Raw genomic sequence first — 27,301 nt, 5'->3', positions numbered from 1 at the left:
GTGGAACTGCTTTCTAACGTCAGCGAGGGTTTCTTCCCTCTCATGTGGTGCGAGGAAGTAAGTCCTCTTCGAGAAATCATTATAAAGTAGTAGCCTTTGAATTTGAAGCTCCGATTTTAAAATAGGAGACAAGATATTAAAATAAATAATTTAAAATTAGAGAGCAATGCCGCGCTTCATTTTCTCTTCTTCTGTTTTTATCAAAAGTGTCGCCCTTCTTCGTCGCGTCCATTAATTACACGGTAGTGGATCATATAAAATCGTATTATTAAAACATAATTAGAAGATTCTTAGGGTAACAATGAGACGATCCAACAAGTAACGAATATTTTACAGGGAAACACACCAACATTGTCTGTGATAGCGCCGTCGTATCAAAGTCTACGTGTTGTACGAGTTTTGTCGTTCGTGCAATATCTGCCACTGATTATTGGAATTTACATGGTTCTCCTGGCTGTATTTCTACGTTGTTCCGCGGGGCGTAAATTACAACCGCCGATTCCAACGCAGGAGCTGATATTGGTGTCGCCGAATTCGCAAATTGATAATGCTGCGCGCCGGGCACCGCGACAGCCTGTGCACACATTCGAGAGATTTCAACGCGCGACCACTATTTTTTAAAGTAGAAGCCACGAGCGAGAGCAAGGGAAATTAATAAACTATTACACTTCTACGTTTGCTTGCACCTGTGTAAAAATCTCTGTAATATGCTCACCAAATTTGCAAGCACCGAAGCATCCAAAAATTTTGCGATTTCAATCGAGAGATAATTCAGCTTCCGTTGCACAATTATTTCATTCCTTGTGCGCAATATTCTTCTCACTCTCCGATACAAAAATATGGGTGACAGCTAAGGTAGTTTAAACTTTTAAGTGTTGTTTGCTGCGTACAAATGATTGTCTTTTTTAAAAAAGTCTTGCGAACATTACATTTTATACATTTACTAACGATGTTAAATATTAGTCGACTTAGATTCCTCAGATTCGATTGGAAATTTTAGGCCTTATGCGAATCCTTACACATAAGCAAGTGACCTTCCTTCATTTGAATAAAAGAATTAATTTACTCTTCCTTTTTCCCGAAGTTCACTGCTGCTTTGAAACGCGAGCACAGCTACGTTGACCTGACATATGTACACTATTAAACAGCTTCTGCTTAATCAGCGAACTGCCATTAATACAAATCTCTTATCTCCGAAGAAAATCATACTCCTATTATACGTATTTACAATAAATAAAATTTATCCTACTATCAATCCTTTCCTCTAATATTGCTTGATTTCAACCACGGGTAACAACACTCAATCATTACAATAATCGAAACAACTACTTAAGTAATTACGATATTTCGCGTGCCTGAAAGAAACATGCTTAAGTACAATGTAAAAATAAATACAGAATGTACATGAAAAAGTCTTACAAATAAATGCTGTACTGCAGTGTAAACTGTGTTAATCGTAATTATGTCACGTTGGTTGAACACTTAAAAGTGATCGGATAAACTCTAGAGACAGAACAAAATTAATCAGCTCTTCAAGGTCACTAGAAAGTCTCCCCCACTGTTTTACATCTCTCTTCCGAGCGAATATAACTGTATATTCAGAGCGGGGAGGGTGGCCGCTTCACTTTGCACCGACTATAGTATCGTTGACTTCTTGTCAATCGTAAGTCTGCACGTGTGTGAACAGATTCGGAGCGTCGTCTAATGATACAGTTGGATTATTTCAACTATGGAGATCCACGAGCCGAATATCAGCGCGAACATCGAGAACACCACGAGCAGGGTGTTCTTCCAAAGCCTCCACTTGAACGCGCCAAGGTGGCCCTCCCAGCACGAAATCGTTTCCACGATTGCTGGGATGCTGATACCGAGAATGGAGAAGAATATTGCGCCGACCAATGAAATGAATGGTCCAAGGTCCGGGACTATCAAGGCCACCACAACTGAAAGGACAAAGAGAAGATTGTTAGAAATAATATTTTTTTATCGATTACACGAGTAGGCTTAGGGAGCAGACAGACTCGCGTGTCGTGCTTCTGGTAATTTCGTTATATCTTGATCGCTTCAAATTTAATTATTCAATTGAAAGTGGCGGTACAGGTTGAAATTTAGGCACCAGGTACTAGTTAGGAAAGTACGTAGAAGGATCAAGGGGTTGCGCTCAGTCAGGAGACCGAAAAAGGTGTAATTTCTGGCAATTTTTTTCTCAGAAACTATAAAACTTTATTCAGAAAACTTTTTTTGTTTGAAAGGTAGTACATTCAGCTAAGTCTCCGAATTTTGGCGTTAACAAATATTTATTATTAACAACGTTATTTACAATCTCCTAGAATCTCCCACCTTTCAAACAAAAAGCAGTATTTTGAATAAAGTTTTATAGTTTCTGAGAAAAAATTCCAAAAAATCACACCTTTGTCGGCCTCCTGACTGAGCGCAACCCCTTAAGTTTGCGTAAGTAAGCTCAATTGAAACAGATACTTCAGTTAATGAATTGAATGAATAATGAGTATGCAAGAAATGGATGAAGCTAACTTTAGATACCATTAGGATTCGAGGCAAGTTTGTTTATTTATCACTTTTCATTTCATGGCAAAAATAATAACTATATCCGTTATTTCACGTCTGCTGTATAAAAGTGGAAGCAGCTGTTGCACTAAGAAGTCGAAACGCCGACCGTGCAAAGAGCGACTCATAGATTCTCAATGAGCTGAACAAGCACGAGTCATTGAACGGTGCTTACGACTAACAGTGAGTCATGCGGTTATAGAACCAACAGGTATTTCCCTGGCCCAGTCTGCCTCCACCTTTCCATTGCAGCTCGCGTTTCTCTCTCTCTCTCTCTACCTTAAGAAAGTAACACGCGTGGTCTGGTACACGCTTGGCAGCGCAGACGAGGAATAAGCGGAAGAGTAATCACGACTCGTTGTCTGAGTACTACTATCGCGGTACTCGCGGTTCATCCCAGTTTCTATTAGTCGACACAATTCATTCGAAGGTATAGAAAAGATTAATCTTTCATTAAATAGAATTATCTATAACTGATGTGTTCTACGTGACGTACGCGTTAAGTGAGTTACATTCCGAACAAGATTTCCCTTCCACTTTTAAAATTTTTAAATTGGGGTAATTTACAATTTTGCGTCTCGATGATGTGTACCACTGTGGAAACTTTCTTAATCGAGCACGACTAATAAAACCTCGGGAATCAGGCCGCCACACGATACTTTAAGCAAGACCGCTTATCTCGCGTGGCGTCATCGTCACCGAGGTGATTAATAGCCAAAACGAAAGGCATGGTGCGAATGCGGTGTGATATTCAAAACCTTACAAATTCTTCCTCCCCTTCATGCGTCTGGATAATGCATATCATTGTGGGAACCTGCTTCATCGAGACTGAAGGCATTGCAAACCAGTCAGCGAGTGTAGTAAATTGTTATCATGTATTTAGAAATCACGGGACTAGGGAGTAATTGGATCTAACTACCCCAGGGTACGATCTAGCTCTTCCGCCGTGATTTACTTATAAATAATTATTTTATAATATAATTATTGACAGTAACAGAATTTTTTGTGAGTATGACAACGTAAACTTTGCATTGCTTTCGTGGGAAAATTTCTTTTAGCATCAGTAGCAAACTTCGACGGTAGAATCGTTTCAAACTGACGCTACTATTGCCCAATTTCTATTAAAGAATTTATTCCGAGAAACACAATAACCAGGGACGAAAGGAAATTTCTTACCTGTCAGTAATACCATGAACGCCCTGAACAAAGTCTCGCACAATCCTTGGAACTTGTGGCTGAATTTATCCTTAATGGAGCTCCACATGATTTCCAATGCCACGAAATACTGTAGCCCGTACGTGAACAGGACAGCCAGAGCGATGAGCAGCTTCACCACTTGCCCCAGACTGCGAAAGGAAGGAAGAAAATTCGTTGTAAGGAATTCTGTCAACCTTCTGTTTACTGCCTCGATGTTAGGAGCTTAGAACAGATTCCGAATTAATTTGCCAGAAATACTTACATGTCCTCCGTTGGCAGGTTCAAAGTGATGCTTCCCAGAACTTTTTCCCCATACGTCAGGTAGCCAAAGACACCCAACACAGCGTACAGGGTGACCACTATGCTCATCGTTATGTTGAGGATACCTGGACATCCGAGGAAGCGTTGAGGGTTCTTCATGCTGTTCTCCACGGGCATCACCTGTGTGAAAATCAATTTATCAGATCACGGGTAGGTATACAATTATGTCAGTTCAATAGCTGTGAATGAAACCGAAGAGTGGTTCCCAACCTGTGGGTCGCGAAGTGTTTTCTGGAAGTCGCTACAGTTAAGCCCGGAATCCAACGGGAGGGGGTTGGAGTATAAAATCGTACAAATTCTTATACTGGGGAAGGGAGCGAGAAAGCAGGGAGTAAGAAATCGCGAAAATTACACTTAGGTAATTTAAGGACGGCCTGAAAGCGCGTAGAAACGGGCAGAATGGTACTTACAACGCCGATGCCCTCGATGGCGAATATCACAGTGGCGAAGAATGTGGGTAGTTGTTCAGCCGAAGCGAACAGCTTCACGTCCTCCGTAAATTGGATACCCGTGAAGACGTAGTAAAGGGTGATCGCGAAGCCAATCATCATGCAAATGTTCGCGACCATGGAAAATGGCACCATGTACTTCAGATTTCGCACCTGTCCAAGCAGCAGCACTGCTGGGATCAACGTGAGTATGTACATGCGAATCGATATGTCCATACCACTGTGATAGTTGGCCACCTGAAATCAGAAAATTATAGTGAATCGAGTGTAGTAATCGGTGGCGTTTGAAAAGAATGTTGTACCGCAAAGTAGGCTGGTGTTTGCAAGTGGAGGGTTCAGAAGCCAATCAGTGTAAGTACATTAACAATAAATATTAAAATCGAAGTCATCTCTATTTATCCTTTGAATAATTTTGCCTAGTATGATAGTTCCGTAGTCCATATAAAAGTACCTATCGCCATTTATTGCTTACGTATGAAAGCAGAGACTTAATTGGTTTATCAACTAAAATTTTTAACAATAAAGAGCTTTTTAAACTACGTATTGGCTTCTGTACCCTCCAAGCGAAGTAAAGAGTTCAGCTTCTCTTCGTGGCCCTTTAATTTCTACTGTGTTGCCCATTTCTAACTTGTTCTTTGGCAATTACTTTCTATCTTATTAGATGTGTGCTCGACAAAAAAGAGAACGTCTACCCGATATATTCATTCCGGGGCAGTTATTGTATCTATTAAGTCGACCACCCGGCGATTTTTGCGCAGCAAGTTTTACTTAACGCTAGAGTTACACGATGCCTCGAACTGGTTGCTTGAAACTCGTTCAAACAGAGCGTAATCACTCGATGCCAGCAGGCAGGCCGGATTCTTGCGGGTCGCGCGAGTCAGTACGAGTCCCGAGGCTACGCGTTGGCACAGATCTTCAATTGTGATCGGAGAAAAAAGGAGAAAGATGCACGTGCGACGACGGACAGACTGATCACGTAGATTAGACTGGTTTTACAATCTACTTAGGCCTCGACGGGCTTACAAAACCGGAACACAATTCGCAAAGACAACTACCTTAGAAGTTACTCTATTCCAGACTTGACTCATTCTGTAAACCCAACGGTTCCTTATAAAGTCCCAGCTTAAACAACCAGGCAAATGCAAAATCGAGCACAATCCACTGGCATCCATGAATTATCCCCGTTTATTGTTCGGACTCATCCACTACGAATGGTCACCTGGTAGTTAACTTCCTGACATCACCGCTCTCTAAAGTTCAAACACTCAAGCTTCAAGTACAAACAACCGTGTTGCACTGAAGCCGTAGCAGCGCACTTGCAGCAATCGAAGCGACGGTATCAGTACTCCAAAGGAACTCAAACCGTGAGTACAAAGTCTCCTCTCAAAGTCTCAGGTAATCACAATACAGTTAGTGGTGCTATAAAAGGGGTAAGTTTCAAATGGAACAAATCAGGTTGCCAAAATCCTAAACGCATTACACGTACAAGTTATTTTGCTTGCGATAGCCTTATATTTTTAATGCGAGGTAATATTCACCTGAAACGAGAATATGTAACAAGTAAGCTTGATTGGTTATATTTTGTTTTATGGTTATTTTGTAATATGCTCACGCATACCTAGTCTCAAATGGGACGACATAACAAGTCTCAAATGAGACGCGTGTTTCATGACTGTCCCTTTCATACTTACTTAGAATCACTCTTCTGACTCGAGTATGGGCTTACGAAAACAGGCGAGATTATTAACAAATAATCCTAAAAAATAGTGAGTGCAGTGCTTGTAAAGAACACTTTGCTATCAGTAAACGCTGGAACAGACACGTCCAGTAATTGAATAATTTCATTTTTTTATTCTATGTGCTATTAATGATATTTTAACAATTAATCTCATTTTTATTCTCGTTTTATTTATTTTCATTAACGTGTCCCTTTCACGACGCCTAATCTCCCATTTCCCTAGTAGCATTTATCGTTGGCATTTTGATGGCCAACTAATTCCCAACTTGGGGATACTGTGGGCCAACCAGAAATGCTACTAGGGTTAAGACTACCTAGTCGTGAAAGAGGCATTCTCAACTTATTTAAAACTCGAAGATTTTGGTATTTTCTGTTATTGAGTTTGCAATATATTTTCATTGAAGGCGAATAAGCATACTTTCCATTAACGTATATACTTGTTCTTCAAATACCTTAATGATATTGTCAGAAATGGACGCTAAAGAAAATCGTCCCTTTTATAGCACCTCTCCCTTACTCTCGAAAGTACCTACCATCGTTCAATTTGTTTCTGCCACAAAAATACAATTCATTCTTTCGCGCCGCCAAGGTGAAATTGTGCTCGACGCGGGGTACCTGCATATAACTCAAGAAACCAGCAGGATCGTGATGGAAGAGGCTTGCTTACCTGCTCGATCGAGGTCGCTATAAAGACCACGTAAACGCACGTCCCGCCCACGTACGTCGCGCACAATGCGCTGTTTACAAATATTCGACTGGCATTGGCGAAAGGCCTGATTGGCTTCGGTCCACAAAGGAACGCAGCCTCCGCGGTCTCCGCATACGTCATCTGAGGTGTTTTCGTCCTCCTGCAGAGCACGTGGGACGACCGGACCAATATGTGGACGCAGTGCGCGCATATGAAGCCGATTATTATCGTCCCTATTCCACCGAACAGTACGCCGCCGTGCAATATCGCGTTGGGCATGGCCAGGATACCTGTGCCCAGCGACGACTTCAACAGATGCGCCAAGGCGCCGATGTCTCTGCAACGTGCAATACAATGCATTGGTTTTTTTTATTTGAAATGCTCTTCAGTTCCGTTGCGACGAACTTGCGGAGGCTTTCGAGAGGGTTGCGAGGAAGGAGGGTGGGATTTACGGGGGTCTAGAGTAAAATGGTTTTAATATAGTGGAGAAAATGGTAACATACGAATTGGTGTTCTTCTTGTCACGGTGCTCGAATGGGTCGTATAGTTCATCCTTCTCGTTGTACTCGCCAATTACGACGCCAGCTATTTTGGTGCTGTTAATGCAAGAAATTATGCTGATATCAGATTTCGTTTTATTAAAAGCAGCGCCAAAACAGTATAGATAGCGAGATTGTATGGAAGATACTAAACTGAATGACCTTCCCATGGCCAAGGTATTCCCGCCGATTTACTGTCAAACATCTCTGAAGTGATACGCATCGATTGCGAGTCAGTTAATAAGTACAATGATCAATGTTTCGCGGAAAATGCGATGCACGAGAAATTGACGAGCCTTTATCAGACTTCGTTGGTCGTGTCTGATAAAATAGCGCTGATTTTAGCTCATCAATCGAGTGTTAGGGTTCGCTTAAGGGATCTATTGAATCCTTTGTGGTAGGAGCATGCATCGATATAATATGAATAAGATGAATCACAGTGGCTGTTTTACTGATTCAATGGTCAATTTTATCTTCCCTTAAAAAATAGCTTCTTCGCATATAATATTCAGTAGGAGGAGCGAGAGTATTATTTTTAAAACAGAAAACAATTTTTCAACGTCTTTAACTTGCACCGTCTTTATCCTGAGCGGACGTAATGTACAGTCACGCGATGCTTACAATAATATAATTAATTTCACGTCCGACAAGAGTATTCACTCAGATTTCAATTGATAATTGACGGCTACGACACTTGAGAGAATTCCACCATCTAAGCAGTCATCAATAATGATGACAGATAAACGTGCTAGAGTTCCTCGTGCAAGTAAAAATAACGTGATTATTAAACGATACCTGCTACTGAACTCCTGCATCGGATTGTCGATGGCCGCCTGCTGCTTTGTATTCTTCCCCATGGCGAGTCTGAAACGAAGTATACATGCTTCTCTTTAAACATGCCACACATTTAATCGCTCGTTATCACTCGTCATTCACACTTCGCTTTGCCAATTACACGGTGCACCGCCCCTGAGGCCAGGGAACGACGCGAGCACTGTTAATCAGGACTCCGACGCTCGCCTCGCAATGATCCTTGCGCGAGGAAGATACGAATCTCGGCGATTAGAATACAGCAAATAGAATCGTGATCTGTTAGCATGGAATGGCAGGTGGGTAACTGAGCGGTGTTCTTAGAAGTAATTACAGAAATCACGCGCTCGGTACCTGAAGAATGTCCGGGGGGAAAAAATTCGTATGCAAATCCGATACGCCTAGGTACGATAAATTCGCAGTATTTTCAAAACAAAGCGATAATACGCAATTCATGGTTTATTTACATCATCGTTAATTAATATCTGCGTCCTGCGCATTTCATCGTTATTGAAACGTCGATCGATCTCCCGCACGATCTACTGGAATCGAGCCACGATTATCAATCGGTTCACTAAATTAGCCGATAGGTATCGCTCGAAGATATGTAATTTGGTACACGAAAAAGAGTTCTGCGAAATTAGATCCAGCTGCGGCTGGATTATTAAATACTTATCGAAACGTAGAAACGATCCTAGAACGGCGATCTTGTCGACACTCGAAAATAGCGACACCGCGGGACGCGCATGAATAATTAATAACAAGTGGCGATGCCGCGATAGACGATACAAACATCACTGTAGATAAGGAGGGGTGTTTGGAAACAAAACCATCTGACAACTTTTGTGCGCTTCAAATGGCCACTCTACGAGTACGTTTCAAGAATGTAGCGGTCGGCGAAGGTCATCCCTTATCGGCGGAAATTTTCCACCGTTACTGGCGAGCCATCTCTTTCCACTTATCGCGCTGGATTTCCATAATTCGCGGCCATTCGTGACGCGTACGTTTTGATCGATGACGGACGGAATACTTCCGCTCAAGGCGATCGTTCTTAACCGAATGCCCGGTCAACGGTTGCATTCCTTCCGATTCCGAAGGAACAGCGTACCGCGCGCAAAGCTGAGAAAAATCCTGAGTCACGAAACCTTCGGTTCGTATTCACAATCCCATGTCTGGCCGCCTTGTGCGCAGCTCGAAAAAAAAAAAAATATGCGCACGTCACAAATATTTCGGCGCAGTGACCAGCGGGTGCGAAGTGTAGATAAGCACCGGCACATGATTAAATAATTCCTAAGGTAACGCTTTCGCTGTAGCAATCGATGCTTATCGTTCGCTTCTGCACAACGACTCGCGTTGTGAAAATCCACCGAAGTTTGATCGCATTACTAGTAACACTGACTATTCGCTCACCGACGTGCAATTTCGTAGAAAGTAGTCTCTGCTACTCGGACTGTAATTGCCAGCAATTCACTGGATTCGAGTCTGCAGCAAAGAGGACTGGGCAACATTGCGGAAAAAGGGTGGATACTCTTGGCTACGGCATCTCGTTGCAGAGGAACAAGCGCTCGCACTATTAGCACCGACGATTAACAAAAACAAGCAAATTACGATTTGTACTGCACCGCTCAGTTTAACGCGCGTCGTTACGTCACGTTGCTCGACCCTGGATATAACTGCTCTACATAAAGGAACGTCAGGTTTTTCCGCGTAGTGATAATTCATTACGAAAAGGAACGATTAAGTGACGCGCAAGAACCATTGGAAAGATACAAGTGTCAGGGATATTGAATTCAAGGAAACAGATGGTTGCATTGTCCCGTTTTATAGAAAATATAGGCAAATACGAAACATCGCAAATTTGGAACGAGCCAACTGTTCATCTTGTGAAGATTAAATTTTACAAAGTTTCATCGATGAATAAATAATTAAGGGGGTACATGGGCGTTAGACAGCTAAAATCAACGGTTGCTTCTGGGCTGGATTGTAGAGACAGTAATAACTTAAACATTTGCTCTTTTAACAATTCTTTCTTAGGGATATAGGACGTATTTTCAAATAAGAATGTTCACGAAATATTAAAAATTAATTGATATAGAAGACGTCAAAGCGAGTGGTTGCACAGTGCGCGCCTCCACGTGGTGAACACGATTCCGATTGACCGACTGATCTAAAAGCAAAATCGCTGTACATGAGTATCCTTTAACTCAAAATCTACAATGTGGAACGCGGTGGAAAATTTTTAAAAAAATCGCGGAGTTCTACTCGCCATAGCATTTGCATATACCTGCATGTAACCTGTGGCCGCCGCCGTGTCACGCAGCACTGGAGTTATCTTGTATTCTCGCAGTGCCGCGTGACACGCCGGCGGCCTCACTTTGTTACATTTCATTTTCATTTATTCACACAAAATACACAAAAGATGTTCAAGATGCTACTTGCAATTGAAGAAGACTGTTTGTACACACGAGGCGATGAGAAAATGTAAGAATGTACCGACCTATTGTAATAGATGTGAAGGCAAACCTGTCTTCGGCTTAGATTGCTTTCATAAATACCATTAATTTATATTTTAAAAAAAAAATGCAAGACGATACGCTTCATATTAGTTGATTACTTCATTTTATTTTATTCCTTTTTAATTTTGCTTCTAATGTAATTCTTATTGTTAGAGAATAAAGAAGTTTATTTATCAACCGTAAAACGAAAGTCGCTTCATTGATGCTAAGTCCTTTCCTGTTTCTTCGCTAAAAAATAAAAGTCGTCGCGTCTTTTATTGGCGCGAAAAGTACAATATAAAATAAGACATTGCGTGACACGCCGGCGGGTCACATGGCAGCCAACCAACGTGTTAAAGTACTTCTAAGACTTCTAAGGCTATCATAAACAAACGAAATAAATTACCATTTTTTTTACCTCTAAATACCCATGTGCCCCCTTAAGTACTAAAGAACACCAGCGACCACTCCTGCACAGTACATGTAGCGAGTAGCATACGTGGGAGCGCGGCTTAAGGGCCCATTTCGTTAAACGAACGAGATCGGGACGTTGAGTAATCGACCGCCACAAGAATCGCCCGTAAGTATGTACAATTACGGTGTTGCAGCTGGGGCATATCCTTGAACGAATCCGCGGGAACGTACGCGCACAATGCACGTGGGTACTTTCTAATGTCAGGAAGGAGAAAGGACTCACGACGTGGCTAATAAACGATTCTGATGTAAGCAAGGGATAGAAAAGAGTCACGAGCAACCACCGCGTTGGAAGGGATTACGGCGCCCAGGTGTACCGAGCTCCAGGCAACAGGCCCGGTACACGGAGATCTACGAGATCTTGGACAGGAAAGGGCGATATCTCGCGATAAATCGGCACGAATTGTCGTGGCTGGTTCACGGAGATTCGCGTGATCGTGATTCGCCAAATGTCACGTAACCGTTCGTTCCCTTTTTGACGGGTACTATCGCGCGACGGTGTAAGCCACAAGTGTTCCCATCCCCCATATGGATCGGTTGCTTCAACACTATTCCTACCGACACTTCACGTATACCTATTCCTACCACGATACCTATTCATTTGACCGGTCTTTAGCGCAACTTATATTTTTTAATACAGACTGAAGATAAGAGCCAATTTGACAGTATAAATATATAGTTTCTTTTATTCAGAAGTGTATCATGCACATACACATATTTGAGGAACAGTCGCAAAGTTTAAAGGCGATTCAATTACGCTGTATACAGGAAATTCTAATCAAAATTTTAAAAACGGTCATTTGACCGGTCGTGGTAGGAATAGTGTTAATTATTCAAAGTGGCAAGTTAAATTGCCCTGGCCAATTCGAATCTCGTATCAACAGGTGTCGACAAGAGATATCCAAGAACCAAGAAATACAGAAGCTGTTTAGTACCAGAAATTTATGAAGAGAGAATCGTTAACATTACAACCTTATCCGCTTAGAAATCATCTCACGGCGTTGCTGCGGACTCAGAGCCATAATTTCGTCCGACTTCCGGGCGCCGTTCTCGTCGCACAATGGACCATACAGCCAGGAAATATTCCTCGGCCTATCTCTCCCTACACCTCCCATTCCGCAACCACCGAAGCTATCCCGAATCGCCGTTGCGTTCTCCAAGTTCCAGTTCCGATGGAATCGGGCCGCAGTAATTTGCCGCGCTCAAGACGAAATTTCGCATAACGATTCGTATCCACTACCCGGAAGGAAATAAAGGAAACCACCCGGAGCTTGTATATTAGCCAGCGCGAAAGCACGTTATCGCTGATGCTAATGCACTTACAAGCGCGTCATTTTCATAACGTCCACTGCTGTCAAACGCATTCCTCGGTAAACGTGCATTCTATCATTTTAATAAGTGCCGCAGCCTACAGAGCCCCGGCTTCCGGTGCGCACGAGCGCCACGCGAGCGGTATCTCAAAAGAGCGCCAGGTTTATGATTCGATACGCTGATCGATAGCGTCACGGCGTCATTGGTGGTGCATTTCTTTGGCTAGGCCTCGGGAGCACCGTTCCTAGCAACGGAACAGCTCCGCGGGCCTCGAGTGCCGTTTACGAACATTTTACGATTCCCGAAGTAAATCCTCGCGGAGGCAGGAGAATCGCTTCGTTACAGGAAACTCGTTAATTTCAAGGCTCCGCTGGCAAGGCGACGGTAAGCACGTTCATGGAATGGTCACGTTTCGATGTTCCTCGAGGTCGAGTTTCCTTGTGCGGAGAGGAACCGCGGAGCGGAGGTGTTAGACAGAAATGCGCGAGGTCCTTCGCAAAGGCGACTCCGCGCATTTGCTCGAGGACAAAGTGGGGATGCTTCCTAAAATCTCGAGTAGTAATCTGACGAGGCACGGCACATGCAACGGCGGCGAACAAAGGTTCAAAAGCTGGCGGAGAATGATTTATGGTTAGTGGATGGGAAGAAGAATCGTCTAATTCAAAGCTCACTTATTTGCGGAGGCCCCAAGTTCTTATCTCGAGCCACTTACCCGCCTATTATAATTTAACTTACTTCGACGCTACCTGCTTAGAATACTCGAGTGCTTCCGTTAAAAACGCGACTAACACAAGCGTGCTTAATATTCCAGGAGTAGGAAAGTATGAATATTCGCTGCGCAGACACGCTCGGGAATTATTTGCACAGCAATTTCAGCCAGCAGGAAGACAATCAACTCGGCATTCCGTCGATTTCAGACGGCCGCGGATGCACGCAAACACGCGGCAGACATGTACGAGGCGCAAATAAAGGGATTTCCAGAGTCGTGGGCGCTGCGGAACGGAACGCGCGAGTTCGTTTCCGCGTACGTCGCCAGGCTAGCCAGCGGATCGGTCCGCGGGCAGGCAGCTATCGTCACTGTTATCAGGATTTCGCGGCGCGTCCGCCACTCGAAAATTAACAATCCTCCCAACGTTGATCGATAGAGATCGGCTAACCGGCTTCGGCAATCGTCGAAATGGATCTCGATTGTACTCCACGTCTAAAGTCTATCTGGTTGCGTAACGGAACGACGACAATCGGCAGGCGTCGCGGGTGTCTAATCGCTCTCCGAGGCATGTTTACACGACCATGAATACGCCGCGACTGTATTTATGCAAAATAGATGTACTCACGTGCACCCTCGGCTGATTGAATTCAAGGCTGGATATAATGCGCCTGGCGGCGTTCCTCCTCCGCGTTGAGAGGCTGCGAGGTGAAGCTGAGCAGGGGAATGCGGCGGGCTGGATGTGTCAGCGTCCTGTTCGCATCCTCGATCGATCTTCCAAGGATCCAGCTTCCTCCCCGACGCGTTCCTGGCCACGATCCGAAGCTGAGAAGCTGAGACCCGTTCCCCGTAGTTTTATCACGCGAGCACGGTAGCGTCGCCGCAGATAATGGCTTTATCAGCGGATCCTGGAGCAGCCTCGGCCAGTGTCATGCGGTATGATTTATTGGCCAGCAGGTCTGTGCACCTCCAGATCGAAATCCCGCGCGCGACTGATACCGCGGAATGATACAGTGGCACCCGGCTTCTGTTTCCCCCGATCGAAACGCTCAATCGTCTATTGGGATTTCTCTTATCGCCGCTGATAATCAGGATGCGACGGCAGGTAGATGACGAAACTCGTCCCCCGAGAGCCGCCTATAAAATCCTTCCCTCGGTCTCGACAGCTATCGCGGCAGGAAACCGCTCAATCCAAGCGCATGTGACACTTGCGATGCTCGGCCACGGACAAGAAGCTGATTTACCGATACCACGGATGCAAATCCCTTCGAAATACAGAAGGCGAAATGCTGATAAGGCTTTGTGGTTATCGCTGACGTTGGTGCATCCGCTGGTGCGCGTAATTCCTCACTGTCAATGAATACGATCCGCGATCTCTCCCTCTGAATTTCTCAAGAACTCCCAGCCTCCGGGAGCAGCGATCTTCTCGGACCTTTAACCCCCACGAATCCTTCCCCTTGATATCCCAAACCGCGAGGAAACTGATCCCTCCTGAAGCTCTCACTTTGGAATCTTCCTATTCACCAACTTCCCAGAGCGCTCAAAGTCTCAGCGAACTCTCAGCGAACTCTTCGCCTCTCGAACACCCCGGCAGTCTCTGCGAGATCCACCTTAGATCTTCGTTCACCCCGTTCTTCTCTACGTTCTCCAGCCACTCGAGCGTCTGGCTCAGGTCTGACCGGAACCGACGTTTACGATCGTGGATCGAGGTGACAGTACCTCGCGGCAAAGCGATCTCGTGGAGTCGAGGGGTGATCCTTGCGGTACGGCGGCAGACGTTGTACGACTGGCCGGATTTTTTCGGCGCTACTCAGGTATATATACGCGACGTGATACAGTGCCGGGCGTCCCGCTAGAATCGACGTCGCGACGCGTGGTAGGGGAGATGCGTAAGCCGTCCTACCGCGTTCTATCTGCCGTGGTCTCAAAAACGGTCCCGCCGTGGCGTCCTTAGCATCGCGACGATCGCGGGCAGACAGACGGGGCAGCCGCGATCCGCTCTGCTCCAAAGCGCCGATCTCGCGCTGTCTGCATTTCGCCAGCTCCCTTTCACCTTTCCTCCGGCCCCCCTCTGCCCCCCGCCTGTTCGCCCGCAGCTCCCAAGCGGGGCCACCGCGTGTCCCTCCACCAGCTACCCTCTCCAAGCGCGCCGATCTCCTCGCCGACCCTCTTTTCCATCGCTCGCCTCGTTCGAGCCCGACTCGCGGCGGTCCTCGAGCGTTGCGTAAGTGGTGCAAGCGGATGAATCACGACTATGCTCGCCCACCGTCGCGGGCACGATGCTGAGAGGAATTGGGAGAAGCGCGGGGGAGCTTCGGGCGGGCTGACTTGGGGAGGGTAGATGCGGGGCCTGGCACCGTAAGGAGTGCCCTCGTAATCTTCTTGATTATTGAAATTTAAATGCCGGGGTGGTGGAATGTGGGTCAAGCGCGGGAAGTAGACAAAGCGCGGCGTTTCGGTATGGAGTAGCTTTAAGTGATTCAGATGGGCACTCGATTGCACTCGTTCGTGTGTAATTTATGGAGATATTCAAGCGCGAGCCGTGCAGATCGAAGTGGTCGCGAGGAATTAATAAACCGCGTGAATTGCACCTAGCTTCTGCTCAAAGCTGCCCGCTTTGCGCAAGAACTAGTGTTTCCGGGATTTGCCTATCTTTCCTTCGCGCTGATGCAAGTGGGATACGGTTTAATGCCGCTCCGTTGCCGCGGATAGTTATTTATGATCGATTGCTGTAATGAGACAGAGAATTTGCGGAACAAGCTTGTCTTTCCTGGTCGTTTTAACGGAGTATCGGAAGTCGCGTAACGTTCCGCTGAAAGTTTTATTTCGTTCACGTTCGCTTTATCGGGAGAGTTTCTTCTTATCGGGATCCACCGGTTTCGCGAGTGGTACTTTACAGAAACGAATGAAACTAAGTTTTCTAATCTGATAACGTGGAATGTATTTTCAGGTCAGTTAATAGGTTGCCGATCTGTCGATTTGCAAAATTAGTGCGTGGCAACGGCTGAAGCGATTTTCGCCTTTACTCACTGGCTGCTCATTAGCACCCTTTCTCTCTCGCGTCATTGTACTCTCTGACGATGGACCACGCGCTTTCGATCACTCCGGAAATCTGACAAAGGGAGATAAAGATGTTACCTTTGATACAGCTCGGAGGCGTGTTTCTTTTGCATGGAAATAAGTGCAGCATAATGGAGAAAACTGAGAAACAGGAGAAACATAATTTTATTCCCTATTGAACGCAGGAGAGCAATCGTTCAATCGGAAACAGACAAAATCGCTCGTCAGACTTCGAGAAAAGTACCTTGACGACGAAATCGATAGACGAACGACCGATATTGAAGTGAAAACAATTGCGATGCGATTTACGTTAAACATTGGCTAGCTTCTGCGATTAGCTAAATTGCAGATCGGGATTTATATTTTGTTTTACAACGCACGACGGCGGAAAGCATAGTCGATGCTGATATTGCAAAGTATTTTACACTACACGCGACAGTTGCGCATAAAATCGCGGAATAAAATAAACTGACGATAACTAAGTAGTCGATAATTCTTCGTTAAAGAATACATACTACGCTACTTCCTAAAGGCTGATGCAGTGGCGCACCCAGAGGGGGAGGGATCCCGGCATCCCCGAAGAAGGGGCTTCGTAAAAGGAAAACTGGATTTTATTCTTTAAATAAATTTGTATAATCACCTGATAAATTTTATTGAATTTGCATTAAATAAACTTTTCTTCAAATTTTTTTTTATCTGTTCAACTCGGCTCCCCCGCGATTAAATCCTGATTGCGCCACTGGACTGATCCAATTGCATCTATGGCTGTCGGTATCAGAAGACGAAAGATTGTTTACATCTGTCGTCAAAATATACTGTCTCAGTTTTCCATCCTAATCGATATTTCACAATCGTTTCGTTAGTAGTTGTCGAAAGAAATCTATATGTAAACTGATAAACTCCTGCAACGCAGCACAGCTGGCCATTAATCTGTGAGCTGGTATTTTCATTCGAATTTTCCGTAATATCACTGTTCTAACATTTACTTTACTCCGGAATGCTTCACGTACCTCCCTCCTTTTTTGGGGGAATTCTTGAACGATTTCTTTATAAAATACTTACAGTCAGGTCGAAGCAGAAGACACCCCCTGCGGGCACTCACCAACAGAAGTATCCACAGGACGGAGATACCGATGTTTTTCGCGAAAAGGAGTTTCGAAGCTGTTTCCCACTTCGTTGTCGTTTCGATCAGCACAGGAATCAGTAGCATCATCGTGGTCATACTTACGGAATTGAGAAGTGCGACTAGAGGGACCATTTGAGGGATCGCAATGCCTACTGTCACTAAACTCGCAGAAAAGTAAATAAGATACATTAAAACATTCCTGTACGGTGCGTTAATTTTATGTCACTTTGGAGAAACCTTCTACAGGTCCACTTCAGTACACACTACAAACTTCCGCTAAGATTAACTCCGCTTACTTGTTGCAACTATCTGAACCAAGCGAAACGCGGCTTCAGAGTACTTTTGCGTCTCGTACCTCGATTTGATCATTGGCCATATAATCGAATGCGGAACATAGTACGCTAACCCAAAAGAGAACATCACAGACAGGGAAATCACTACCTTAACTGATTGCGCGAGGCTGTAACAATAACAATAATCATTTTTAGTAAACACTTGAATAACTTCGCTTGTGTGGTTTTTCTTATTACACAATTAAAAAAAGTCGCAAGACGAAATTAATTTTTCGAAATGGGACATTATGCAGCCTCATAGCACCTGTTGCTTAAGGAATCAGAAATTCGTCCATCCTATGAGTAGCCTGAATCGCGTAAACTGCGCACAGCAGTGAGTTTTCCATTGACAATCTTTAGTTTCTCACAATCAATAATGATTGGATGTTAAACCAGCTGGTACGATACATTCTACTAATTCAATCATCGGAGACGAGCCAAAGCATAGATACTCACTCTTTCAGAAGCGAAATCGATCGATGTATCTTCATATTTTTAACGCCAGGGGCTTGAGGGAGGATTCTCGTGTAACATCCCCAGACAGAACTGTTATTTATCAATTTAAAAAAAAAACTATTCTTAATATTAGATTGAACTCTTTTGGGATATAAGGAGGCATCTTTAAACCTGAAAGAAAAAAAATTAAGTTGAACCTCATATTGTTTAATTATTATGTTCAATCCCAGCGCAAACTATCTAACTTTAAGAAAATTTCGTTGTCTTGCAATCAGATGACTGTGACAGGCGCTACACGTCACGCCAACAGGAGTTACATCGTCGAAGCGGTTAACAAGATTCTACAATTTTAATAAATAATAAAAAATATAAAATCCTACAAGCTTAAAGACGCCTCCTTATAACTCAAAAGAGTTTAATCCAATATTAACAAGTTCTTTTTTAAAAATTCATAATTATTTATATCAATTACTTTTGGGGCTGTTAATAATAACGAGGCTTTACCAGGACACTGGCACTCACACGACACACTTCTGGCGCGCTGCATTCAGACTGTAATCGCGATAGTTATCGTCGACGAGAAGCATCCACTCGTAGGGCGGTTTTTAGATCATAAGCTGAAAGTGGCGAGCGCCCGACAGAATGTAGCGCCTGCACACGTGCTTTTTATACAGCGTATACCTACAAGTAAAGTTGCGCAGCTAATTTGCACGATAAGAAGCAACGTCCAGAGCACGTGTAAATAGTGATACTAGAATTCCACGAGACGCATGTACTCGGCCTACATAGTCACCAGATAAGTGGACAAATCGATGACGAATAAATCGACGTCTAATTCCTTCCAAGTATCACAAGGCTGTGGGGTGCAAAGCTGACTGACTTAAGCAGGCGCGTTTCGACAGTCGATGGTACGAATAGTCTCGTTGAAGATCGTTGCTAACGATCGCTTGTGTCTGACATTTATGCTTATAAAAACAAAGCACAAGGAGTTTGATGGATACAAGCAGCTTGTAGAGCCAAAAGCAACTTCGTCCAACTGATTCCGATAAGACAAGAGGGATTTCGCTGCGTAATTCTTTCACCTTGAGCCGTTCCAACTATTCCGCTAATTACTCCCTCGATAATCGATAAGAATTTCGTTGATAACGGCCTGATTAATATCGCAATAAACTGACGCCTCGATGGTATCGGGGTCCTTCAGAATTTCGAGTTACCCTAGCCCCCTTGATATTTTCACTCGATGCATGCGTACATACGTGTATGATACTACGAACTAAAGAATAAAATAATTTCAAGGCCATCGCCGTCGCTAATGGAAAATTACAGTAACGCTGCGGCTTGCGATTCTTTTCGATGAATCCCCCGTCGATTCCCAGTAATTAGTTTCTAAGCTGGCCATATATCATCCAACAACGGGAATGTACAAACAACGGGGATAATAAAAATCGCGTTATTTTTTAACGCGACACCCGGCTACATTCGGCGCCCAGAACGGATTAGTGGAAGCCGCGTAATCCGAATTTCTATCAGAAAAGAGCGCAGGGACTTTAACGCCATCGAGTTCCTTAATACCGGCGATATCGGTTCGAGACTACTTGGCGATCTTTCGATTAAAATCATAAATACGCGAGAACTTATACGCGACGATCTGTCTGAGTATACGACCAGACGATTGCGGATAGGTGAGTATAATTGAATCTACAGAGTGGTATGTGCATCTTCGTGAAAACTATTAGTACAGTGATAAAATTCTTCTTTCGTTTACATGCAGAGTGATAGTCGAGGGAGAATTGGGAACTGACACTTTTACATCTGTGTGAAAATAAATCCTAAGGTTCACCAGGAGATTTTGTAGTATAAAGTGTCTCTCGTTAAGATCAGCCATTAAGCATAATCGATTTCCACGGAACACGGGCAATCCACGAAGCACGGGTTAATGCCCGTTAATGGATTAGCATTATAGTGTTAATTAAAAGAGATACTGTCTATTTGATGAGCCCCGATTACGACAATACAGGTATGTAGCTGGTCTGTAAGATAGTAGAGAATGAACTTCTCTTTTGATTACCTCTGACGCAACAAAAAATACCGGCACGGTCGTTATCTAAATATTATTATCGGACCACGTGTTTAATTTAACGTTGGGGCCGAATCACGTGATGGACACATTGTTTAGGTACTTTCCGTTGTACTAATTCTCAATTACGAAGATATCGATCAGCCGCTGTTACGATCGACAGTCCACTCTCGCTGGAATGCACTGTATTGCAGCGGGGCTTGAACGTTACTCCTATCGAAACGCATAATTTTCATGGAACTTTTTACACAGAGCATATGAATTATGTATGAGTGCGTTTAGCTTATAATTGCACGTTGCGTGATTAAGTGCCTGGAGCAAAATTGCAACAGATGTGCGTTTAGTGGAAGACACTTGAAGACATGTTTAAATTAAAGTGGCGTTACCGAATGGTACAAACACATCGGTTGGCTATTATTTTTGGACCAACAAAGGGAAGATAGGTGGGGGATAATAGCCACCAGTAGTCTTCGGCAGTTAATTAATTTCAGTCTGTGTGGGTTCTCTGGAAGAGAGACAAAGTCTGTCATAAATTACAGGAAACTGATTCATCTACAGAATGTCACGGTTATGAATTATGATTCTTGGAAATCAGTTTCTGAAAATCTCGATTACAAAGTACCGTGGGGGAACACCGGCATGTTTTGTGAGATTTTGTTACATAATACATAAATTAACATTTTTACGTTCGCTTTAATCCTGTTTTAACGTCGCGACTTTTGTGATTGCAGTGCAAGTGTGAAGACGTATAAAATTTGTACCTTCTTTTCCTTCTTTAGTACAAGTAACTACCAATGTTACTCCACCCTACCAAGGTTCCCCCAGTTTACGATATACTTTATACGGATTATGTGTTTTCCTTGTTAAAGTAATCTGCCGTGTTACCATTCTTTTCCCATTACGTGGAGCAAACAGCGCCTCTCTTATTATCGTTAAGACAACAAAGCTGTACATGGAGAAAAATGTGGATGCACTTTAGTCCACACGTTTCAATCTTATCAATTCTTAAGGCGGGATAACCAGTGCGCGGTATTTCCTCGCATTTCATTCGATCAATATCATCTCGAAATATGTGCACAATACAGCCTGCATTCGAAGCCAACAGAGAAAATTAATTCTAGATGTGAATGGACTTGTTAATGAACTATATCTACCGTGAACTGTGTCCTCCCAAAAGACTGCACCCGCAATGTGCAATTGTAAAATACTTCCCCTCAAATCAACCAAACTGAAATGCAACAAAGATACACCCAACCAAACAGTGGCGCACCCAGGGGGGAGAGCCAAGGGTTCCTGATACCCAGAGATGGGCAAAAAATTATTTGAAATAAAAATTTCGTGCACAAATTTTTATTTCAAGTAATTGTTTCTCAATCTCTGCTGGCACTCCACAAAGGAAAAGGAGAAAGGAGATTAATGTATCCACGACTGAAGTAATTTAAGAGTTTCGTAAAAAGAAAAGAAAACTCGAATTTACTCTTCAAATGAATTTGTAATATTAAATATTAAATATTAAATATTAAATATTAAATATTAAATATTAAATATTAAATATTAAATATTAAATATTAAATATTAAATATTAAATATTAAATATTAAATATTAAATATTAAATATTAAATATTAAATATTAAATATTAAATATTAAATATTAAATATTAAATATTAAATATTAAATATTAAATATTAAATATTAAATATTAAATATTAAATATTAAATATTAAATATTAAATATTAAATATTAAATATTAAATATTAAAAATATTTTTGTCCCTTCAACTCGGCTCCCCCATTAACTCCCGAGTACACTACTGCAACCAGATAAAGGCAGCAAATTCTAAATTCAATATTCAAACTTCTTCCTAGTCAAGATAAAAGTGCCTCGCTGCTTCCTCCAAAGATCCACATCGTCGAGAAACGATGCTCCTGCAAACAGATTTTAACAAGTAACAACTCCATCGCACCGCTCACACGACGTCACCGTTCATTTCACGAGATGATCGAAGGAAGCAGCGGGGATCTGGAAACAGGACTGGCCCACTTACGGTTCCTCGATCGGAAAATTCTTGATGACCGTGTCGCAGGTATTGCTGGCGTACTTGTTGTAGCCTAGGAACCCGAACACCGTGTACAAGCACATATTGAACAGCGTGTTGAACGTTAGCAGCAGCGGCAGGTGGTACGGATTCTTCATCGTGTTCTCCAGCGGCAGGCACACGGCGACGTTGTGCAGGGCAAACAGAAAGAGGCTGCAGTACATCGGCACCGGGAACGGGTGCGTGAAGGCCTGCAGCCTTCCAGGATCAGGGACATCGTCTAGGAGGTAATAGAGGCTGACGCAGAGGCCGAGGAACATGAAGACGGAGCCGATCATGGAGAACGGCGCCAGGTACTTCAGGTTGGGTATGAAGCCAAGAATACAGGCGAAAGGGAACAGGGCCAATATGTAAATCCGCACGTCCATCGCGAAACCAGAAAAGAACTCAATCACCTGAAGGAAACACATGATCCGAGGGTACAGTGTCGATTCGCAACGGTGCGCCCGTGACAAGTGTCCGTTGGGCAAAGGAACTTTCCTCAACACCAAAACTGACAAGGGGACCCTCAGGTTTGGCAATTTCAGGAAATGTTGATACTTATTGTTAGTGTACACGAAGGTCTTCGCTCGGACATTAATTTCCCAAAGCATTAAGAGCGCTTCTCAGCTAAATTCGAGAAAATCGAGTTCGAAAAATTCTGAGCTCCCTTGAGCCTGAGGGACACGCGCCTTCGATGCACGCGTATCTGGCGAAATTAAAAATCAATTTTCTCAAAAACGAAGCCTTTACCGCAATTTCGTCACTCCTGATGTTCGTCGTATTTTTGCCTGTATAACCACCCTCTGGAGTATTCATCATGGGTAAAGGAACACCCTGTATATAAGGGAACTCAGAATTATTCAAAGTCGATTTTCTTGAATTTGGCTGAAAAGCGCGTTTTACCGCTTTGGAAAATTAATGTCCGAGTGAAGACCTTCAGTATCAACATTTTCTGAAATTGCCAAACCTGAAGATCCCCTTGTAAGATCGATGGACAGTCATTGTAATCTGATGAATATAAGTATGTTCATATCGAAAGGAATTCGTTGATTACGATCGCTGTGGCGCATCGAAATAATTCTGCTGGCCAACGGGCTAATTAATTTTCAGTATCTTTAGTAAGAAATTAAAGTCTATAGTCTTGCAAACCTAATTGACGCGTTTCAGACCCGAAAATCTACATTAAGATTCAGCGCGCCGTTGAAATTATGAAAAGCTAAAGTAGCATTTTAGATAGCATTTTTCACCACTTCGAGATAAGCCTGCGTGAAACAACGGCTGAGCTAAGTAACGAAAGGGCGGTTAATTTTGTTCGTAGTTACCGCGGGCTTTAATCCACCGAAACGACGATATTTAAATCTGCGGTTTACGAAAGTGACGGCCGCGCCTGGGAGCGTTAAGCGAGACTTTATTATGCATTCCGAAAGTGGTTTCGTAAATGCAGTGAGAATAAGAGTGCGACCGCGACGTCCTTTCGATGCGCATCGACGAATCGATCGACGCAAGAACCATTCGAAGGAGGAAAAGCAAGTGCCAGTCGCGTAATTGGCAACGGAAAGTTTCGGTCACGATTCGCGACGAAACTTGAACCACTCGTGTAATTACATTCAGTTCCGATTCAACACTCGTGTTACGTATTAAAAAATAAAAAGAACCGTGTACACTGTTTCTTAAGGGGTACTTGAGGGTTTGGCGCCTAAAAATGGTACGATTTTTAGGATTTTTTCTCTAAAAAAACTATGCAAGATATATTGATAAAACTTTTTACATTTCATTAATCTATGTTTGCACTATAATTTCCCATTAAAATATTGTCATAAAAAATATGTTTTTTACAGTTTGCGGCGTGCAATGTAGTACCTCGTTCAATCATTGGAAATCGAAAAATCAAATGGTTTTTTAAAGTCCAGCCCTAAAACTAGGGGACCTAGCTATATAGGCAAACTGACGTGTGGTTTTCTCTTAATCGTGCGCGTTAACTTGAGAAATGGTGTTTCGAGAAAAAAGTGTAGGTACTTCTCTTGAATACCGAGCGTGGATCGCGTGAGTTGCTTTGCTTCTCATTGTCAACGATATAACTTCGATAATGTTTCGGATTTCTTTATGAAATTTTAACTGATTATTCTCGAGCTGTCATACTGTCAATTTATATACCTATAAAAAACTGATTCTTTGAAACCTCAAATCCGCAAGTACCCCTTAATGGCGAGAATATTCCTATTGAAGTATATGTAATATCCTCCATCGTCGTTCGTTTCGTCGTTACTCGGAGAGAAATTAATTTGGTCGTCTAGTTGCGTCGGTGGAAAATAGTGGGCGCACGAGTTGTTTCTCACTTGCTGGAAGGAGGTGGCCACGTAAAGTATGTACACGACTGCAGCTTGGAATTGGACGAAGCAGATGAGGACGTTGGTAAATACGCCGAAGATTTTTCCGTACTTTCGAATCCCTTCTGGACCACTCTGCAAGGAAACCGTCGCGGTTTGGGCGAGATCCAGCGCCGGTATGCGATTACGCCTGCATAACACCTGAGAGCATCGCACCTGCATTCAAAGAACTCGTTCTCAGACGCGGTTCTGACACGGCTGTTACCTCACCGTCGCGACCCCCTTTAAGTCCACAGCTTTGTAAACACTCCCTCGTTCTTGAAAATGAAAATATATTTCGACAAAAGGAAGTATTCCGTTTTCCACCCTTTTGTCGTCTTTGCCACTCCCCATGTAATTTCAGCTGTTTATCTTGTGTGCCACAGTAGGGGATGACACCCTCTTTGATGCTGAACATTTCCCAAGAGTATAATCAGAGTCAGTATGATTTTTTTTTGGTGGCTATGGAATATAACGAGAATGGATAATAAATGAGTGACAGAAGAATGATCTAACGAAAGTTGTGGAAACTTTTTTGTATCGTTTTGAAAGTAGTAGTGTCTGTACTGGATGAATATAGTAAAAATAATAAAATGAAAAGAGTTTAGGTTTCACACTTTGAATTTTTTAAAAATGGTGTCATCTGACGTGATAAATTACAATTTCACAGTCGTATTTGTCAAAGCTTCAAATAAATTTTTTTATTTCCTTCGATGAAGGCGGTTAAGAATTCTCGGTACCTTCTACTTACTTTCATTGTATTTTGCTATTTTTTTCTTATTTTCTATGGGCGAATTCAACTTACGCCCAAATCGCCCGCGCAGGAATTTCCCGTTTTTGTAATAAAATGAATATCATAAATTATATGTTCCTGTTTTCGAGACGAAACTTATATTTAAAAACCTGTATTTACCGATAATGGCTCTTTCACAGATTTCTTTTCCATATTTCAGGAGATTTTCATAAATTTGGAAGGGAAAACCACGGGCGTTGCGGGCGATTTGGGCGTAAGTAGAATTCGCCCTATTCTGGGATCGCGAAATGTGTCTCGGCTGATTATGCCTGACTAATCCAGATGAATGTGACTATTTAAAAAAAAAACAGAATCTAAATTTCGAGCAAAGCCGAGTAGCAAAGCTAGTTAATAAATAAATATAAAAAAGAAACTGACTTTCAATTTTGTACTCAATTACGAGTATGATTTTACAACGACAGCAACAGCATCCAAGAAGAATACGAATTACAAAGTGCTCGGGTGAGGTGTTTGTTCTAGTTGACACGGTAAATAAAAAATGATAAGCTCGTCGTAAAATAATTAACCGTTAATGCCTTAATTGCATTTGCCTCAGACGGTTTCGCGCGTTTCTGTGTCTTAGTCCCGTGCGTCGTCGATTTTTAGACAGCTCCGTGCTTCTGGAATATAATTGCAGGGTTCGCGCAATGATTTAGAGACAGTTACATCGCGCGAAATGATAAAAATCTTAGGCCAGATTTAGTTACGGAATACACTGATACAGCGCGAACTGCTCGCGAGATTTCGCGCGTTTTATAAGCCGCTAGATAAAGATGAATCGCAACGTCTCGTTTCGTCAAGTTTCGACAAAAAAGGCACGTATCAGTTACCGTGTGCAGAATTTTTTAATTTCCGATTAAATTGCTGAACTCTAGAGAAATGTATCAACGCACTAGTCGAAGCGTGGCAAAATACTCCTAGATGTTTACCATTCGAAAATAATACTTTCGCGTAATGGTACTTTGTTATTTCCACGTTTTTCCGTCCAAAATGCAATTTTCAGAAAACCAAAAACGTTTCAGCGATACGATCAATTGGCGGATTCCGTTCCATCGTGCTTCCGAATAGTTCTCGCGCGATTACCCAATGCCTTGCGCAATCGCGCGGCTTAATTGCCACAAAACCCTCGAAGTAACTGTCTTTCTCTCTATTACTTTTTCCCGTTACGCGTCTACCCACCAGCACCACCACCGTGTGAGTGCACAATAGGCCTATAGTGACACTGGAAATCACAGCCATCACGTAACCGGCTCTTCTGAATCCGTTCGGCAAAAAAAGGATCCCGTTGCCAATCGAGCACTTCAGAAGGTGCACCATCGCGGCGAGGTCTCTGAAAAGAATTTTGCAATTCGAAGCGATGGAGTACATGGCAGAGAATATTTCTTCAGTCTTCTTAAGTAATCTGTCTAAGTAGCTGCCGCCCTACATCCCACCGAACCTTGAAATTCAGATTCCATTTGTCACGCGAACGTGTACGAATTTCTACAGTTCAGTAAATTAAGTAGTAGAGTTCGGTTAGAACTAAATGTCACACGGAGTTCTAACTTGAACACCGCTCTAATGTCCACCACCAAGTGCTCTGAATCGTCTGCGTCCATAAAGAAGTCACGTCACGTGTGCGATGTTCCCGGGAACCTCTTCTTATTTCCCATGTCGCTAGTTTCCGATGTGTATCTACAGTGTTGACGAAAGAGTGACCCCAAAATGAGGCTTTTTAG

At 43.1% G+C, this 27,301-nt stretch overlaps 2 protein-coding genes and 1 long non-coding RNA gene across 5 annotated transcripts; 1 reads left to right on the top strand and 2 right to left on the bottom strand.

Annotated features, from left to right (window-relative positions):
- Positions 1-246: 246 nt before the first annotated feature.
- LOC143371782 (proton-coupled amino acid transporter-like protein pathetic) lies at positions 247-15,550 on the bottom strand. Of its 3 annotated transcripts, none has more exons than XM_076817375.1 (8): positions 13,922-15,550; positions 8,293-8,367; positions 7,462-7,554; positions 6,938-7,295; positions 4,494-4,769; positions 4,025-4,203; positions 3,742-3,911; positions 247-1,943 (listed from the first exon to the last, which is right to left on the bottom strand). In XM_076817375.1, exons 2-8 carry the CDS (start codon positions 8,352-8,354, stop codon positions 1,702-1,704), a joined length of 1,380 nt encoding a protein of 459 aa, XP_076673490.1. In that variant the 5' UTR covers positions 8,355-8,367; positions 13,922-15,550; the 3' UTR covers positions 247-1,701. The 3 variants fall into 3 exon arrangements, with proteins under 3 accessions (XP_076673490.1, XP_076673489.1, XP_076673487.1); XM_076817374.1 differs by having other exon boundaries at positions 8,293-8,361; positions 13,922-15,549; XM_076817372.1 differs by lacking the exon at positions 13,922-15,550 and adding an exon at positions 12,249-12,516 and having other exon boundaries at positions 8,293-8,361.
- Positions 15,551-15,956: 406 nt separating this feature from the next.
- On the bottom strand, positions 15,957-27,000 carry LOC143371783 (proton-coupled amino acid transporter-like protein pathetic). The gene is made up of 6 exons (XM_076817376.1): positions 26,763-27,000; positions 24,761-24,967; positions 22,392-22,837; positions 17,776-17,939; positions 17,456-17,637; positions 15,957-16,405 (listed from the first exon to the last, which is right to left on the bottom strand). Exons 1-6 carry the CDS (start codon positions 26,949-26,951, stop codon positions 16,334-16,336), a joined length of 1,260 nt encoding a protein of 419 aa, XP_076673491.1. The 5' UTR covers positions 26,952-27,000; the 3' UTR covers positions 15,957-16,333.
- On the top strand, positions 22,250-24,817 carry LOC143371785 (uncharacterized). Its single transcript, XR_013086123.1, has 4 exons — positions 22,250-22,430; positions 22,514-22,735; positions 23,743-24,058; positions 24,719-24,817. It is a non-coding gene; the product is annotated as an uncharacterized LOC143371785 (long non-coding RNA).
- Positions 27,001-27,301: the final 301 nt, after the last annotated feature.

The sequence above is a fragment of the Andrena cerasifolii genome, chromosome 7 (genome assembly GCF_050908995.1).
Source record: "Andrena cerasifolii isolate SP2316 chromosome 7, iyAndCera1_principal, whole genome shotgun sequence".
NCBI lineage: Eukaryota > Metazoa > Arthropoda > Insecta > Hymenoptera > Andrenidae > Andrena > Andrena cerasifolii.
The sequence above is the reverse complement of the archived record's forward strand: the minus strand, read 5'-3'. Positions and strand labels throughout refer to the sequence as shown.

Excerpts from the sequence above, each read along its gene's own strand:
- LOC143371783 (XM_076817376.1), bottom strand. The coding sequence starts at position 26,951 with ATGTACTCCATCGCTTCGAATTGCAAAATTCTTTTCAGAGACCTCGCC. Across the intron at positions 17,638-17,775 it reads GGTTCAGATAGTTGCAACAA|TGACAGTAGGCATTGCGATC; the intron begins GTAAGCGGAGTT and ends CTGCGAGTTTAG. Across the intron at positions 16,406-17,455 it reads TCCTGTGGATACTTCTGTTG|ATTTCCGGAGTGATCGAAAG; the intron begins GTGAGTGCCCGC and ends TCCCTTTGTCAG.
- LOC143371782 (XM_076817372.1), bottom strand. The coding sequence starts at position 12,391 with ATGGGAGGTGTAGGGAGAGATAGGCCGAGGAATATTTCCTGGCTGTAT. Across the intron at positions 8,362-12,248 it reads ATGATTTCTAAGCGGATAAG|ACTCGCCATGGGGAAGAATA; the intron begins GTTGTAATGTTA and ends ACTTCGTTTCAG. Across the intron at positions 3,912-4,024 it reads AACCTGCCAACGGAGGACAT|TCTGGGGCAAGTGGTGAAGC; the intron begins GTAAGTATTTCT and ends TTCCTTTCGCAG.